Source organism: Coptis chinensis, chromosome 3 (genome assembly GCF_015680905.1).
Source record: "Coptis chinensis isolate HL-2020 chromosome 3, ASM1568090v1, whole genome shotgun sequence".
Taxonomy (NCBI): Eukaryota; Viridiplantae; Streptophyta; class Magnoliopsida; order Ranunculales; family Ranunculaceae; genus Coptis; species Coptis chinensis.
Genome location: NC_141458.1, coordinates 63,149 through 81,171, shown reverse-complemented (window position 1 = coordinate 81,171; position 18,023 = coordinate 63,149). Strand labels below are relative to the sequence as shown.

At 34.3% G+C, this 18,023-nt stretch overlaps 2 protein-coding genes across 5 annotated transcripts; one reads left to right on the top strand and one right to left on the bottom strand.

The window, feature by feature from the left end:
• Positions 1 to 3,724: 3,724 nt before the first annotated feature.
• Positions 3,725 to 9,714, bottom strand: FIP1 (FRIGIDA interacting protein 1). Of its 4 annotated transcripts, none has more exons than XM_086599679.1 (14): positions 9,492 to 9,714; positions 9,311 to 9,398; positions 9,101 to 9,209; positions 8,904 to 8,953; positions 8,655 to 8,721; positions 8,353 to 8,425; positions 7,930 to 7,985; positions 7,214 to 7,310; positions 7,032 to 7,116; positions 6,042 to 6,104; positions 5,403 to 5,462; positions 4,475 to 4,567; positions 4,235 to 4,297; positions 3,725 to 4,143 (listed from the first exon to the last, which is right to left on the bottom strand). In XM_086599679.1, exons 1-14 carry the CDS (start codon positions 9,530 to 9,532, stop codon positions 4,021 to 4,023), a joined length of 1,068 nt encoding a protein of 355 aa, XP_086455805.1. In that variant the 5' UTR covers positions 9,533 to 9,714; the 3' UTR covers positions 3,725 to 4,020. The 4 variants fall into 4 exon arrangements, with proteins under 4 accessions (XP_086455805.1, XP_086455804.1, XP_086455807.1 ...); XM_086599678.1 differs by having other exon boundaries at positions 9,101 to 9,205; positions 9,307 to 9,398; positions 9,492 to 9,645; XM_086599681.1 differs by having other exon boundaries at positions 9,101 to 9,205; positions 9,492 to 9,644.
• A 1,419-nt stretch (positions 9,715 to 11,133) lies between these two features.
• Positions 11,134 to 17,890, top strand: LOC147506942 (tubulin-tyrosine ligase). Its single transcript, XM_086599676.1, is given in 16 exon segments — positions 11,134 to 11,490; positions 11,580 to 11,801; positions 11,875 to 11,999; positions 12,376 to 12,592; positions 12,898 to 13,023; positions 13,126 to 13,382; positions 13,828 to 13,935; positions 14,032 to 14,173; positions 14,268 to 14,439; positions 14,784 to 14,846; positions 14,849 to 14,940; positions 15,568 to 15,891; positions 16,001 to 16,075; positions 16,319 to 16,388; positions 16,501 to 16,658; positions 17,644 to 17,890. Coding segments are annotated over 16 exon segments (2,586 nt in total). The 5' UTR covers positions 11,134 to 11,205; the 3' UTR covers positions 17,794 to 17,890.
• The last annotated feature ends 133 nt before the right edge of the window (positions 17,891 to 18,023 follow it).

Here is an 18,023-nt window from a genome sequence, read left to right as displayed (position 1 = left end):
AATTAAAACTACATATAGCTTACAAACCAAATAAAAATATTAGAGAAATAGAACATTGTCTCTCTCACAACTTCAAGAAATCAATATTTTTATTCTAGTATATGTCTCAATTTATCTCATATTCCTATTTACTAAATTAATGCATTAACATGCATGAAGAAAAAATTTGCTGAATGAATGAGTTAAAAGGTCTAAATTGTTTTTTAGAATTAATACATTTCAAAATGATTGCTAAATGAATGTATTAACTGGATAAAAAATGGTTATTCTAAGATAATCCAATTATATAATTCAAATTTCCGATTTACTTCCATATTTTGTGGATTCCAAAATTTTCCAATTTTCCGAACTTTTCGAATTCGATCGGAAAAAAAATTGTCATTTGAAAAATAATTGGATCGATTTGGAAAGGATATTGTCATCTGAAAAAAATTGGAAATTTTTCCGGAAGCCCTTTATCCGATTTGATCCGATCCGAAGTCACTCCTAGTATGAACATAATTATTTGGGGTATGAACAATCAATGTTCATACCTCAATATAATATATGATCAATAAGAACACTTATTGCAGTATGAACAATCACTGTTCATACATCAACATGAGCTATGAACAATCATTGTTCATATCTATTTGGAGTATGAACAATCAATGTGCATACCTCAATATAACGTATGATCAGTAAAAACACTTATTAGAGTATGAACAATCATTGTTTATACCTCAACATGAGCTATGGACAATTATTGTTCATATGAATTGAACATTGATTGTTCATACCTATTTGGGTATGACACCTATTTGGGTATGAACACTGATTAATTATTCATAATCAACATAATTGATTGTTTATTGGAGTATGAACAATCAATGTTATGAACAATTATTGTTTATATGAATATGAACAACATTGACATGAGCTATGAAATACTTATTTAAAATAAGAACACTTACATGAACATACTTTTAATTAATTTTTTGGAGAAAATGAAATATGCTCAATCAATTTTCATACTTTTCTTTAATATATGATCCTAAGAACCTTTGAGCGAACTCCCTATTCATACCTTTTCTTCTTGTTCATACTTAAAACCCATTGAAATCAAAAAAAGAAAAAGTAAACATGGATTTCTATTAAAGATAACCAATCCTTCTGCATATGTCTTGTTGATGTTGGTTTGGACAATGGGACGCTATAACTTGATATATTGATCCTTTATTGATGTAGGATATATAGAATAGAAACTTTAACTTGGATGCTCAGGTTCCATTGCAACCCTTTAAAAAACAAACAGTGGAAATAGCAATAATCAAATATTGTAGATTTTTCTCTTTGGTGGTAAATTTTCTGCTCAAGGGCTTTTGTTTACTCTTTTCTCACTTAAGATTTGAAGATGGCACTTGAACGTACTTGTGGAATGCTCACTTAAAATAAGTATGAATAACGTGTTTCTTTACTATGTACCATCTAGATTTTCTATAACTTTATTAGCTTCTCTGTAGATCAATAGCTTTGTTGCTGTTGATTTGAAAATCTACAAACTTTATAGTGTACCACAACCGATGACTAATTAGAAAATCACGTTCATGGCGCACGATTTAAAAGCTCCCAAACAATTATGTTACTTATCCATTACACGATGATACATGTCCAAAAAAAAACTCAATAAAAACCATGAAAACGTGTTCTTGTTTTTCTCTATTTTTACGAGTCCGAATTTGTTCACCAGTAGTTATGCCAGCACCAATTGCTGTTCAAGAGGTTTTGTTCTTTAGTCGTTTTTTTTAAAAATTACCACCTTAACCAAAAATGAAATGGCCAGTTATTGGAAACCTTCACCTTATCAGCTACCTGCTGCCTCATCAATCCCTCCATGAACTATCCAGAAAATATGGACCAATCATGCAACTCCAGTTTGGCTCATATCCAGTTGTGGTCGCTTCATCGCCGGAAATGGCCCGACAGTTTCTCAAAATCCATGATCTAAATTTCGTGTCTAGACCCGAGACATCGGTTGGGAGGTACATAAGCTTTGACAATGGCGATATCGTATGGTCGCCATACGGTCCATACTGGCGTTACGTACGAAAAATATCTGCTCGGTGGGATTATTCAGCGCCAAGAGGCTTGATTCTTTTGAGTACATACGCATTGAAGAGTTGCATGCATTACTCTTTAAAAAATCTATGAATAACTTGTTTCTTTACCAGTTACCATCTAGATTTTCTGTCAACATTTTACTCTCAACAATCAATGACCAGGTTGGTTTTGGTTTGAAAATACTTGGGTGAATTTGAATCGAAAGGATTCAAGAAGATTTTTACGTGGTCATGTGAGTTGGATAACTATTACCATCTTTTAGTCAACATTGGTGATTTAATACCATGGATCGATTTCTTAGACTTGCAAGGGTACTTGAAAAGGATGAAGGCATTGAGGAAGGAGATGGATAGTTTTTTCGAGCAAGTAATTGATGAACACATTGCGAGAAGACATGATGATGATCAGTTAACGGAATTCATGCCCAAGGATATGTTGGAATTGCTATTAAAACTGGCTGATGATCTAAACTATCCAGAAAATATGGACCAATCATCAAAGTTTCTCAAAATCGTGGTCGCTGTCGCCGGGGCCCGACAGTTTCTCAAAATCCATGGGTATATCTTAGACATCGTTTTATTTTTCAAACTAACTACTATTAGGAAATCGTAAGACGTCGCCATAAAGTCCATACATGCGTCACAGTTCAAAAATTGATGACTAAATTATTCACCCAAAACGGCTAAATTCAATTGTTTTGTTTCGCATTGAAGATGCCAACATATTTTAACCTCTTGAAATTTATGTGAACCAGTTTACGCAAGAATCTTTTGTCAACATTTACTCTCAACAATTTTTGTTGGTTTTGGTATATTAGGACCTGTTAGAATTTGGGACAGAAACCTTCAACAACATGGTGAATGGGCAATGGTTGAACTAACGGGGTTACAACATTGTATTTAATACCATGGATGAAGAGCTGGATAGGGTGATTGGCAGAAACAGATGGTAACGGAGGAGGACATTCCAAACCTACCTTGCATAAAATCAATAGTACACGAGACTATGAGGATGCACCCAGCGGCACCATTGCTAGTGCCACACCTTGCACGCGAAGATCAGTTAACGGAAATGCATGGATATGTTGGAATATATTAAAACTGTTTGATGAACACGAGTTCTTAGCTCAAACTCCCAAAAATAATGTCAGGGGCATCACTTGGGGCCTTATATCTTAAATTCATTGAAACTGGTTTTATTTTTCAAACTAACTTCACTAAATTAACCAAATGGAACGCTCACCTCAAAATATGGAGGAGGTTTTTGGGATCGTTGTACAAAAAAAGGTTCCACTGATCGTTGTAGCGGAACCTCATCTCCCCGATGACCTATATACTATGTGTAATTCTATTAGCGTTTGTAAAATTACACCCACTGGTGTTGGTGGTGGACTGGTGGATAGTGTGGAATTCTGGATACAGGATAACCGTATCGAATAATAAGTTTCTATGTGGGACATGCATTTCATGGTTTGTAGTTCACAAATCATATCGACAGTACTTGGATTTGATTGATTATATATCAGTATTATTTGTAATGTTTCGTAAAATTGTCATTTCTTAAGATTCAATTACGTCCATGTTGATAGCAATGTACTCACAAAAAGTGACAAAACTACAAATGCTTGAGCTTTATCCTTTTTACTGTCATTACCAACAAAACCAATCAAAATATTTTGTACAGAAGAGGTTAGAAATCAAGTCTATTTTCGGCAAAAAAGACGTACATGAGTGCGTGCAGGAGTAAAGACTCGAGCACTTTACACTTTACAAATCAACTAATTTGTACATTTAACTGTCTACCTGCTGTTGATCCTATGATTCTGTGGGTGCACGGCTTTGGTGATCGATGTTATGAACAGAGTGACAGCAGATATGAATGACAATATGCACAGGAACAATTTTACATGTGGTCCGCGCCTCAAAGATTAAGCTCATGCTGGTCATTTGGTTCAACTAATTCAGTTGTATGATCTCTCAGCTTTGATATCTTCTTCTGCATTTCCAAACTCGACAATCTCTCCGCTTCCAATGCTCGTTCAAGCTTTTCAAACATCCATTTATAAGGTCGAAAATAAATACTATGTTACTTTAGAGTTTAGACAAAAATGAGGACATGATGAGTTTCAATGTACCTTAGCTGCACGAGCACTCCATTCCCCCAATATCGCTCTGAGTCTCTCATTCTCTTCAATATACTGTCCCCCCAATTGATACAAAAATAGAATGTCGTGAATATAAAAAGAACGGGAAAGAAAGCACAATGAACTGAGTGTTTGACAGACAAACCTGTATAGAAAGTCTAGGCAATAAAAAAACATCCAAGTACAAAAAATAAAATAAAAAATGAAACAATAATCAGTTATTCCACTTACCTGATTATTGGTTGTGCGAATCCGCTGGAAGTCGGAGTCGCGCTCAGCAATCAAGTTACGAGCAAGCCGGAGCTCAGACTGCACTTGATTCATCTGTTATGACCACAAAACTCTTAGCTGAACTAATTTGATCATCATCATCATCATCATGTATAGGCAAGTATGTGTGCCGACACATTTGGGTGTGGACATGTGGTTGCTTATATCTATTAAGCTACAAGCATATTATAATCAGATTCTCTGCTACTTTACACAGTATATAGTTATATACCCTTCATTGCGCTATGTACTCAACCGACAGTGATAAGCTTAGGTTGACCAAAACTAAAGAAAAAGAAAAATAAAAACAGTAATAAGCTTAGCGGAAATAACAAGAACAGCTGTTTTATGGATCTGGCTGTTCCGTAACAGAGAATTTGAAATGGGTTTTAAGTTCATATGAAGAGAACATTTTATCAGGCAATTGGGGGATTAGTTGTGATGAATTAAAAACAGGTCTGGCATATTATCTGTTTCCTCTATTATTTTGCAAGTCTTTGCATAAGATGTATATTACTACACTTCACTATAGCAAGATCGGTACATCAAAGTAGTCGACTGTAGAAACCCAGTAGGCATCCCTAGCTTGCTACGCAAAACAGTTGTTTTTCCTGTTCATATCGAATGATTAAAGGAAACATTAATAGATTCCAAATGTCATGATACCCCATCAACAACTAAAGCAATTAAGTATAGGCACCCTCTATGTTTAAGTATAAGACAAGAAGGAAAGAAGACGGCAATAAGAGAGAAAAACCATCAGTGAGAGATCACTGATTTCAATCATCAGGTTCTCGTAGCAAAAGAGCAAGGGATATCAGCAAACATCAGGTACTTGAAGTTCTTATAGATTGTTGAACACAAAAACCAATATGCCAATAAGTATTACCTCAGCAGACAGCGCTCGTAATTCTTGGTCGCGAGCTGCTAACAGATGTGCAAGATCCACCTGAAGAAAGAGCAAAACAGAATTGTTATATGAGCAAAAAGAATTCAAATAATAATCATTAAACCTGATCCAAAATCGCAAAACCAAAATAAGGAGGTAAAGACTACAAGGCATCTAAGCGAACAATTTCTATTGGAGCTCACTGTCCTAGTATTTGGATTTCCAAAGGATTTTCTAATGAAATTTTCTCAAACTCAGAGAAAGGCAAAAAATTTGTGAACATTGAAAAAAAAGAGAAAACAGGTTACAAGTAGGTGCTATGCAGTTGCAGTACTGGATTTCTCCTCTTTTATTCTTAACTCTGGAGGTGTTTAGAGCCTAATATATACTTCAAACAAGTCAAATGAATTCTTTTCGATTTAAACATATTGGTTTTACAGTGGAGATGTGAGCTCTCCCACTCTCCATGGTTGTGATCTTATGGCATTGAGTTGTTCACAGGATTTAAGGTGGCTCATGTATCAAACAAATGATTGGGTAACGAGATTAAACTCCAACACTACGTATCCTGATCAATTGTCTTGGAAATTCTGCCTCATCTAAAGTTCTATAAATAAAAGGTGTCATGAAGATGCTTACCTGTGGTGTGCTTCCATCATCTGAACGTTCATATTTGCTCAAGCATTCTTGCAAGCGAAGAATCTGCACTCATGAAGTACATTTTGAAATATTATTGAGGAGATTCAGCTATCAACTTAATTTCAATCAACAAGTCCCAATTTTATTTGTTTCCAAGGAGCTTCAGATTGACTAATCAAATTGATAGGTAATTTTGTACCTCGCTCAACACATTTCTGTAGAAATGCAGTGAGCTTTAACTAGTGGAATGCATACTGAAGATATCATTTTCTTTGATCAGAAATTGCAGCACGATATGACCAATATCAACTGTTAGCACTCAATTTATTTTGCTATTATATATGCCCAGGCTTTCTCTTAAATGGACATGTTATATAGTGTCTTGAGCAGCTTATATATTGTCGTCCATTAAACAAGTTAATAAGCGTAAATTATAAAGCTGTTCAAGACACTATATAAGCTGCCCACGAACATGTCCGTGTAAGAGAAAGCCTGTATATATGCCTGATGTAGTAAGTGGTGCTTATGTGATATAAGTATGTGGAAGTAAAAGGAGTGAAGTGTAACCAAGACAACTATGGTATTTTAACTACTAGAAAATGCAACTTGATATGGCCAAAATCAACGGTTAGATCTCATAACTTTGCTAATATATGCGATGTGGTTAATACTTAGTAGTGACTAAGTGATATAAGTATGTGGATATAATTTTGATAATAAAACACATGTACACTCCAACATAACTACTAATTTTGCTAATGCATATGCCGATATATCTCTACATGAACCTACCCGCTACTTCGACTGTTGGAGTGTACTTGTTTTTTATTGGCAGAGTGCATTTACAGTCCAGGTGCTGCCCTACTTTGGAAGGATTAAAGCAAGCTCAAGTGGAAGTATGAGAAAAGATGTTGTATATAACATGTTCTGGCTAGTGAAGTTCTTTATGCCCTTGAATTAACAAAAAGCGTAATATGAGAGGATGTATACCTCCTCACTCAAATAATGAATGTTTTCGCGCTGATATTGCAACAATGCCATTTGTTGATCAGAAAGACGACCACCATCGTGATACCTGTTTAAAAAAAAACATATGGAACTCGAGGTTAATAAAACACGACAACAAAACAACGTGCCCAGTAAACCAATATCAAATAAAGTTTATTACCTACCTCAACTCTTCCAAATCACTTGATGGTTGAAGTGCAGAATATAATGACTTCAAAACATCAGGCTGAGAGTTCAAAGAGTTGTACTGATGGATACACCCTGCAACTCACATTATAAAAATGAAAGCACATTTGAAAACAAAACATTTGCACTACAGAGATCCCAATATAGGCAATTAAAGTCGGATTTTAAAGGTTGATTACTACATCAGATTTTAAATGTTTTGTGAACAGTCACAGGTAAAAGACACAAACCAAAAGTTAGTACACTCCAAAATATAAAATTTATCGACTAAAATCCGAAAGAAAATACAATTTTCTAAACTGGTATTACATGATTATCATATAGAATATTAAACCACTAAAGGTACTCTTCTGTAGTTATAACATAGTCCAAAACATCCATATCAACAATTCACCGGTACATTGGACGTCTAGGCTTAACTGAAAAGAAAAGACAAAGACTGTATCTGCTAATATATATTGGAAACACAAATGCTGGTACTGAGTTCCTAAAAATACATAAATGTCACACTATTTTTGCATATTGTAGACCCTGCCTGCAAGGATTTACTTAGTTTTCCATGGTTAGAAAATTTTCTTTCGTTTATTCACAGGCAGCAAAGACCAAGGAAAACTATCAAATCACAAGTAAAGGTTCATTCACTTGTCTAAAGTGTAATGACGAGATGACTATCCAGAGTCTGTTATAAACTCACCAATATAGATACTCATAAAAGATCCAGCGCATAACACTTCAGCAACCATGACTACTCTGCACATCAACAGATAAAGAAGGATATTTCAAGCATAGATATTCACAAAAAAGGAATCACATATTGATCACGGACCTCATGGAAGCAGATATCACTTATCAGAGTAATGCCTTTCATTCCCATATCTTATCTTTAGAAAGAAAACCATGCACTGCTTATGCTAAATGTTTAGACCCATTTTCATCCAGAAATTACCATATCTAGTATGTTATATACTGATATATTTGATATTACCAAGGGTGGTTTTGAAATCACTATAGTTGCATACACTGCTCTAATGTTTACATGAAATGGAGTAACTCATAGTATAACTGAATTAAAATAGTTAAGGTTCATATATTTGTTAAGTATAAGGCGGTAGTGAACCTTAGTAATGCAGAAAGTGAAAGAATACTGAAGTGTGGCTTCCAAACCATGACAAGTAGCATGATCCCAGTACCTGACAAACGAAAATATGCAGCAGGAGGACAAACATACTTAAGGTTTTACACCCAAAACTGCAAAACCAGCATTTAAATAAGTATAATAAACAAATAAATTTTGATGAACATTGGCACTGATTATGGGAGTATCTGCTCCGTGTTGGACATTTGAACTTGAACCTAGAGACCCTTTCATACAATGAGATTTGGACTCTCCAAATGATTTGCTACGTTAGTGATACTCACCATATGCAATAGTGGCAAAAGGAAGGCGAATAATGTGTTTCAACTTCTGGCTGAAAATATAGTACCCCTACAAAATAAAATGTGCACAAATTATTCTTCATTTACTGAAATCAACAAAGCAAAGTAAAGCCATAACCTTTATCACTTCCACTATCAATATGTTATATTTGCAAAAAAAAAAAAAAAAGCTAATTCACATGCAATGCTCTTGATAAATTACAAAGGCGAAAATTGAGGAAGGGCATTTACCTGCAAACGCACTTTTTGAACTTCATAAACCAGGTATTGTTGAAAGATGCCTAAAATAATAGTAAAATGTAAATTTAACAATGTGTCTAACCATATAAAATGTCATAAGGAAAATGTACAGCAAATTCATTTCACTATAGCACTTATCACATCATTGTGTACCAAACAAGCCAATACGAAAAAGTTGCAGTAGATACCTGTAATGATCAAAAGAGCAACATTACAGCTACAAATCAATGACGCAACTAGTCCCTGTATCGCAACAAAAAACCAGGGAGCTCCCACAGCCACAACAGCATAACCTGCCTAGAAGAAAAAAAAAAACAATCTTTCTCATCACCTTTCTCTTCTTCTGTATAGTGAGAGTTTATATAGTGAGAATTTAGGAGATGAAAGATTAGACTTGCCAAAAGAATGCAGTAGAGAAGACTGGCAAGTATGCGTGCAGGCCTGCGATGACCATATAAAGGGGCCTCGTGTAGTATATCGACAAATCTATAAAAAGAAGAAGCATAATGTTAAGTAAGATGTAATAATAATAATATTTTAAAAATAGGAAACTAAAAGGAAAGGAAATGAGGAATATACAGGTTTTGTTCGGGAGAAGATGTGGAAGTATCCGGTGACATCTTCCTTCCTTCCTTGTCTTCTAATTTTTTTATTTTTATTTTTATTTATTGTGTGTTGTTCGCTGTTTATATATATTTTTTTCCTCCCTTCGTATCGGTGTTTGAATGTCGGGTTTTTTTATGAATGAAATATCTGTTTATACCATTGCATCGTTCAAGACTTTAATATTTTGACCGGTTCAGTTTCAAGACTCTAACTCTAATATTTATATATATATTTTTAATTTTTATAAGAATTTAAGATATATAAACTACAAATTTATTAGTTTATTATCAATTTTAAATGTTCAAGTTCAGGGTAAATATTAAAAGTTCAAATTTATTAAAAATTCAAATTTAATTTTCAAATTTTTATTGAAGATTTTATCGAATCATTATAATCATTCTTTAAATTAAGATAAAAAATTAAATTTTCATATATTTTTAGTTTATATTTTATTTTTCATTTTTGTTTTTTTTTTCTTAATAAAATCTTTATCATTTTGATTTTTATTTATATATATATTTTTTATGAAATATAAAATCAATTTTACCGATGGTAAATCCACCAAGAGGGGGTGATAAAAAATTTCAAATTTTCATATATGATTTTGGATTCAAATTATAGTTTTTAAAACCATCAAACCGAACTGTTTTTTTTTTTTGCATTTGATTTTAGAAATTCACAAGGTATTTGTTATTAGAAATATATTACTTGATCCCAAAAAGTTAAATTATGATTTTTATTTATATATATATTTTTTGTGAAATTGGATGAAAATCCCACCCATATGACCCACCAACAGGGCGAGGTGATGTTATTAAAACATGACACTTCTACCCACCGCACTAATTTGTATTCTCTAGACCAAATTTTACCCGCCCGTATTACACCCTTATTTGTAAGTGTGTGCATAAAACCATCCAAACCGAACTGAACCAGTCAATTTCGAGTTGGTTTTTAATTCAACTTTTTTAGACCAATAGTACACTTCTAATAATTTTTTTTTTTTTTAGACTTTTTGAGACCACTGACACACTTATAATAATTGTTTTTTTTTTGTCTGCCCAACACAATATGGAGTCCCTCAGTAATGGGACTCATATATAAATGAAAACCAATAAGATCGGTTCGATCCTCGGTTTAGTCTCAAATCCAAACCGAACCGATCCGCTATATAAATATATAATGTCCGGTATTTGGGTTGTTATTTTTAAATTAGGCATACTTGGCCTGAAATATATTTGATAGTTGGTAAATCACCATAAAAAAATTTCAAATTTTCATATATGGTTTTGGGTTCAAGTTATAGTTTTTCATTTTTGTTTATTTTTCATTGATTGATTCAATTTTTTTTTTCTCTATGTTGTTAATTAGAAATATATTATTTGCAGAATTATGATTTTTATTTATATATATATTTTTTTTGTGAAATTGGATGACATTTTCATCTTATTTACGTCTAGCCTATTTACACCATTTGGACTATTACAACGTCAGACCCCTAAACATTTTGTAATGACACTTTAACCATTTGGTTTGGGCTTTTTATGTCCGAATTATTTGGGTTGTTGGGCTTTTTAAGTCGGCATACTTGGCCTGAAATATATATTTGATAGTTGAAACTACTGAAACGAGTTTCCAGTTCATTTAAATTTGAAAGCGTAATAATAAAAAAGTGATTGAATCATTCATGTCTTCTTCTTCTTCTCCATCAAGAATAAAAACATTCCAAGAGTTTCTGAAAGTCCACTATTTTCCTCTCACAGCATCAGGCATACCGTCATCTCTTCACCGCCAACTTTTCCAAAAACTCTCTACTGAAACTTTCGACGGTGGGAACTTTTTCCAAGTCCAAATATGTGAAGATGCCCAACAGAGACGACTTGTTTTCACGTCTGATTATTTGCCTAAAGAGTCTCAACTCTTTCTCATTGACCATGCTTGGACTTTTCGTCTCACTCATGCTCGTAAACAGGTTTTTATATTAAAACTCTATTAAAAAATGCGTTCTTTTTTTTTTTCTTTCTTTCATTTTAACTTGTTTCATATTTGTTTTCTGTGTAGCTTTTGGAAATTCCTGGATTAGCTCAGAGGATGGCTTCGTTGATGTGTGTAGATCATGATTTTGATGAGAATGTTACCAAAAGAAATGTTTTTGAACTACTGGAGACTGAGATTTACAGAGCAGGAGATAAAGGTGCCGATGGTGTATTTTGGTTGGAGCTCGAAGAGCTTGATTTAGATGATGATGTGTTACATTCTCTTGATTTATCCAATAAGTTTCCGGTTAGTAGTCTTACTTTCAACTCACATGAAAGCAAAATATTTATAGTAACTTTTGTTTTAAATGTTGCATCAGAATTTGATAGCACTTAGTCTGTGTGGAAACAAGCTCAAGAATGTGGAAATAATAGTTCAGGAAGTTACCAGACTAAAAAACCTAAGGGCTCTCTGGTTGAACGACAACCCTGTCTCTAGTCTCTAGTAAGTTTCTGGTTTACTTTGAATTGGTGTTTCTCTATAATATTGCGGACTCGCCACAACTGTCATTGCAGCCTTGGGTCCGTCAATTTATGCTAAACAAAGATTGATAATTGAATACCATATCTGAGATGAGGGTATCTGGTTGTTTCTTGCAAAAGGAGATTGTTGGGGGCGGTTGGTTCTCAACATTTTGTTAGCATTATTTATTTTTAGAACTACGATCCTGAAATACTTGTACGACGGGTTATACTTGTAATGTTTTTCTTGCAGCTGCTTCTGTTTATAACTTTAACTTCATTTCTTTTAAGTATCAAATTTATGTTTCTGTCTTGTTTTGTTGGTTCCCTTCAGATGGTCACTGATATTCTGTTTGTAGTGATGGTCAAGTGGAAGATAAAATTGTTCAAGGAGTACCAAGCTTGGAAATATACAACTCGCGTTTTACCAATAATTTTGGTGAGTGGGCCCTGGGTTTCTGTGGAGGAATACATCATAAAGATAGTCCATGCAGTTTGCATTCCACTCTTCATCCATTGGAAAGTGTAACCTCTCTAGACCTGTCGAATAGGTGCATCCATAGCTTGTTGAGTAAGGTGAGATGAAAGCAATTATTTTCCTCATCCTTTTTGTTGTGATTCAGTTACCGACTCAAATGTTTGTGCTAGGCCTATGCTTGTCAGGATTCAGGACATTATTGGATAAGAAACTCTAGCCTAATTGTTCATTAATTTGATCTATATTGTTTTGATGTTGTATTATGAAGGACGGTGCATGGCACCCAGTTCACATTCCAGTAACACTTGATCTTCTCATTGGGTCAACTCTTGATACTGGTCTACTGCTGATTTTGCAATTTATTTGTTCATTCTCGTTTTATGACCTCTTTCTACTACACCAGGATTTTTCTCCTCTCAAAATGCCGTCACTTTCACATCTGAATCTTCGGGGAAATTCCTTGGATCAGAACTATATCGAGGAGTTGTTGAAACTTCTAAAAACATTTAGTTATTTACAAGCTTTGGAGGTACCCTTATTCTTTGTGCTACTCTTCTGATTTGAAACACACACAACATTTTAAAAGGAGAATAAAACGTTCAACTCAGCTTGCATCTATACTGTTGTTCAGGTTGATATTCCTGGTCCCCTTGGAAGAAGCGCAGTAGAAATTCTTGAAGCTCTTCCTAATCTTTCTTTGCTAAATGGTGTCAATGCATCAAAAGTCTTAGAAACTAGAATGCATGTGATTGATACCATGCTCCAACCTCGTCTTCCAGAATTCAATCCTGATGAACCACTGGTTGAGCGCGTTATTAGTGCAATGTGGTTGTATATGATGACATATAGACTCGCAGATGAGGAAAAGATCGATGAAACTTCCGTCTGGTATGCATCTTATAATTTTTTTTTGGGACATGTAATCATATGTCATGCATATAATACATATTTAGTAGGGGTGTATATATTACCTGACTGCCCAAGTCTGGCCTGATCTAGCCACAATTATATGTTCTTGCATCCCAGCCCACCCAACATGCCAAATCCCATGGGTTGAGCCTAGGTCTTCTAGGCTTCTACTTTTTCTGCCCAGACTAATCCTAGCCCAAGCACAAACTCATTGGACTGTCCTAAAGCCAAGTATAATTTCATATTACCCCATTAGTTTTACTAGGCTAGAGCCAATTCTCTAGGAATGCCAATGTGTAGTTAAGGCATTTTGGGTTTTTTGGGCCAGGGTAAGCAGTGACTACTTCTTTTTACTTGTAATTTTGTTGTGAAGTTCTAAATAGTCACCATGAACTCTAAAGTGAGGAACAATCTCGGTTTATAGGTATGTCATGGATGAACTTGGCTCAGCTTTGCGGCATAGTGATGCACCTAACTTTAAGGTGTCTCCTTTTCTGTACATGCCAGAGGGAAATTTGGCGTCAGCAATGAGGTACTCCTTTTGCATTCATATTAACACTTGCAGCAATAGGCGTTTGTTTATACATTACACATTTACACATTTGTTTTGCTGTAATAATGTTTGCAGTTTTTCTGTTTTGTGGCCGACTGATGCTGTTCATAAAGGCAATGAATGTACTCGTGATTTCCTATTTGGTATTGGAGAGGATAAGCAACGGTCTGCTAGGTTTACAGCTTGGTTTCATACCCCACAGAATTATTTTATCCAGGTAATGCTGTGCTTTCTGTTGCTGACTCGACTTGCTCTTCCTTATGTTTTTTATGTATTTTGTTTCTAACTGCTCATTCACTTTTCTCATTTAGGAATATGAAAATTACTGCAAACAACATGAAATGGCGAATTCTGCCACTGCCTTTCCCTGCCTGGAAGACGCTAAAACCTCAAGTCTCATTAAAAAAGGTGGATCTGTTCTACGTGTTTATACAGATATACCTCAAGTAGAAGAGTTCCTGACACGCCCTGAATTTGTACTCGGTATGTTCCTTTTATGCTGATTCTGTTCTTTTGTTTTAATAATTGGTAATTTCTTTCTGACAAAATTTTCTTTTGTTAAATCAATCAGTTCATTTTATGTGTCATTAAACCATTCTTGTCCATTCATTGTTTTTGCAAACATGGAATTTTTCCTCTTGATAAAATACAAGACATGGTTTGCATCTAGCATCCCCACGGATACTGCAGGACTAAAAAAATGTTTCAAACTTTTGAGCCTCTATAATGTTTGTTATTCTAATCATATCATGTTGTGTTAATTGGTATTAGAAAATTAGAATTATATCTAATTCTAATTACATCGTGTTATCTTTTCTGTTCTTCAGCAAATGATCCGAAAGAAGCAGATATCATTTGGACTTGCATGCAAGTGGATGAAGAAGTGAAAAAACAATTGGAGTAACAGAAGACCAGTACATAAACCAATTTCCATTTGAAGCTTGTCTTGTCATGAAACATCATTTGTCAGAGACTGTTCACAAGGTTGCAAAACACTATAAACTGCATTCTTCTTGGATCTATTTAATTGATGTTCAATAAAATGAGGCTGTGGTTTGATAGCTGAGGAAAATTTCATTATTTTTGTGGAGAATTTTCATGAGATGGAAAGAACATATTAATATATTATCTATCATCCATTTCCACCTCACATGATTTCCACAGTGGGTTGTGTTGTGGTTATGGCAAAGATACGATTCCTTGCCTTAAGGAATATATTCTTGCTACTCAAGAATGAGTAAATACGACATTTTTTGATATTTTATTATTAGTATTATTATTATTATTATTATGAAAATTCTCCATGAATACAGGAAATGATTTTTAACAAAATCTTCTGTTTTTTTTTTCTTGAAATACATTTCCCACATTCATTTTGATCATTAGTATAATGTACTGACATTATTTACACATTCATGGAAAGTAGGCATATGCACCAAGGGCTCTTGTATGATTGTATCACACTACCCGAAATAAATAATGTTGGACTTTCCTTTATTCTGTCCGTCCTTTGGACGGGTTGAATTTATTTCTGTTTGACTTGTCTTTAGTCTTTACATGATTAGTGATTTGCAATGGCTTGAGCAGGATTAACAATCTTTCCTTGCACAGGCAGAGGGATTTCCTGAATGGTTTCAACCTACTTATAATCTGGAAACACATCTATCTCAACTCATTGGGGACTATTATGTACGTAAAAGAGATGGGCTTGACAATCTATGGATTTTAAAGCCATGGAACATGGCACGAACAATTGACACAACTGTTACTGGTGATTTATCTGCCATCATCCGACTGATGGAGACTGGTCCAAAAATATGCCAGAAGTATATTGAGCATCCTGCTTTATTCAAAGGAAAGAAATTTGATCTGCGATATATAGTCTTGGTTCGGAGCATGAATCCTTTGGAAATATTCCTTTCTGATGTTTTTTGGGTACGTGCCTAACGTTATGGATGAATCTGTATTGTTGCCTCTCGAAGTAACAACAACATTTATTTATCTGCATACTGATGTTATTACTATTGCCACTGTTTTCCTGCAGGTCAGACTAGCAAATAACCAGTATTCTTTGGACAAGAGCACACTTTTTGAATATGAAACTCATTTCACTGTTATGGTCAGTTCCAACTTCCAAGTAACCACATTAGTAATGAAGACCAAATATTTGTTTGGTCTCCTGATTTTATTTCGACACCAAAAGGATGCGAATATGAAAACTCTCTGTTTGAGTGGAGAGGTTTAATAGAAACCAAATTGACAATTGCTTGGTTAACTTGGGTTGCTACTTAATATTTCCTTTAGGTTGTGTTTTGCATATGTTTAATCCTACTTATCGAGTTACTGATCTTATAAATTCCAGAACTACGTCGGGAGATTGAATCACATGAACACACCAGAGTTTGTAATGGAGTTCGAGAAGGAACATAAAGGTTCTTCGACCTGCCTGTATTTTACTTATGATACTTTCAAATATTCCATCCGTAATGTGCCAATTCCAATCCTTCTTTTTGTGTCTGGTATCTTACACTATCTGTTTTGCAGTTCAATGGTTGGATATCCAGCAGAGAATTCGAACTATGCTACTAGACGTTTTTAAAGCAGCTGCAACTGTTCACCCTGAAATGCATAGTGCAGCAAGCAGGGCAATGTATGGCGTGGATGTAATGCTCGATTCTTCTTTCAAGCCAAAATTATTGGAGGTATATTAGTCAAAGATCCAAAATCTTATACGCACTTAAACAGATCCAAAATTATAGTATTGTTGATAGTAGGGGTGCCACTTTTTTTCGAAATTCCAATTTTTCCGAATTCTAATCCTAAATTTTTTCGGATTCGGCATCAAATATTACTCGTCCAATTTCTGAAAATCCGATTGCCGAAAATCCTATTTAAATTCGGATTGGTTTTTGGATGATTTCTGAAATTCCAATTTTCCGATCCGAATCTTCCGATGCATATCCAATCTATTTTGCCGAATTATTATTTGGAATTATATACAATATATCTAAAATTCTAATGTAATTAGAATTGTTTTAATATAACCCCATTTTTTTTTTGCTCATTTCCAGTGGATTAACTTGTATTATTCAATATATAGTATAAATAAACTAAAAACCCCAGAATTAGTATTTATTGTACAAGTTATAAAATAAATTTAATATTAAGATATTTGAATTTTCAATAATTTCCTATTTTTATCCAAATTTTCTGATTTTTCATCCGAATTATCCGATTTCTGAATTTCCCAATTTTTTCCCGAATTCTGATTTTCATTTTAATTTCCAAAAATTCCAAAAAAAATTTGGATCGGATCAGATTTGGCACAACATATCATAATCCGAAAAATCTGAAACTGAAAACCCATATTCTGATCTGATCCAACTGAAACACACCCCTAGTTGATAGACACCGGTGTATGTGAGTGTCATCGAGACTTGATCGCCCTGGTTTCTTTGTTTTTTCGTTTTCATTCATCTTCGTTTTGGCAATTTTCTGCAAAAGAAGTTAAACTAGATTGTAATATGCTTGTCACGTTAGCATGCACTGGTTGTATCATGATCATTTGGCTCCAGTTTTGGTGTCGAACTGTTGATACAGAGAAGCTCAGAGTTCAAGATCATTAAACTGTTTTCTTTTAGATTTGCTTTCAAACTATGTTCATACTCTAATTGCCACCAAATGCAGGTTACTTACTGTCCTGACTGCACGAGAGCATGCAAGTATGACACAAAGGCTATGCTAGGAGGTGGTGAAACTCTAAAAGGTCGGGATTTTTTCAATTTTGTGTTTGGTTGTCTTTTTCTAAATGAAACCACGCATGTAACCCCATTGTAATTGAGTTTTGAAAAGGGTAGAGCAAAATTTTGAAACGGATTTGTAAACTATGGGGTTTTGGATTCTAGAATAAACAATACTTCCTCTCTTTCCAACATGTTACAGTCTCTAACTCTCTACTCTACACATGCATTCCTTCTTTCTTACTCATAATTTTACTTTGCCATTTAGTGTCATTTGAAAACCTTAATATCATTGCTCACAGCCCTACATCTTCAAGATGTTTTAGC